At 43.8% G+C, this 208-nt stretch overlaps 1 protein-coding gene across 1 annotated transcript in view; it reads right to left on the reverse strand.

Annotated features, from left to right (window-relative positions):
* LOC119590739 (F-box/LRR-repeat protein 7-like) overlaps positions 1 to 208 on the reverse strand; it is a gene marked incomplete in the record, with an annotated part of 93,152 nt that overhangs the window by 6,109 nt on the left and 86,835 nt on the right. Inside the window, 1 exon segment of the mRNA XM_037939431.1 lies at positions 31 to 148. Coding sequence (XP_037795359.1) covers positions 31 to 148 — 118 coding nt within the window.

The raw sequence follows: 208 nt of genomic DNA on the forward strand, positions 1-208 counted from the left end.
CTACCAAAACAACAGCAACAACGAACTCACCCACAAGATGCAAAACTTCCAGACCGTTGATGAAGTTGTAAATTTTCCTCATGAAACCTTCCATGAAGATGACTTCCGACAGACAAATGCACATCGTCCGCAGCTTGGTCGGAAAAGCCTGAGGAAAAGCGGGAGATTTATTTTTAGGGGAATTGATTTACCTTCCGACATGACTGGT

Source organism: Penaeus monodon, chromosome 27, assembly GCF_015228065.2.
Source record: "Penaeus monodon isolate SGIC_2016 chromosome 27, NSTDA_Pmon_1, whole genome shotgun sequence".
NCBI classification, from domain to species: Eukaryota; Metazoa; Arthropoda; class Malacostraca; order Decapoda; family Penaeidae; genus Penaeus; species Penaeus monodon.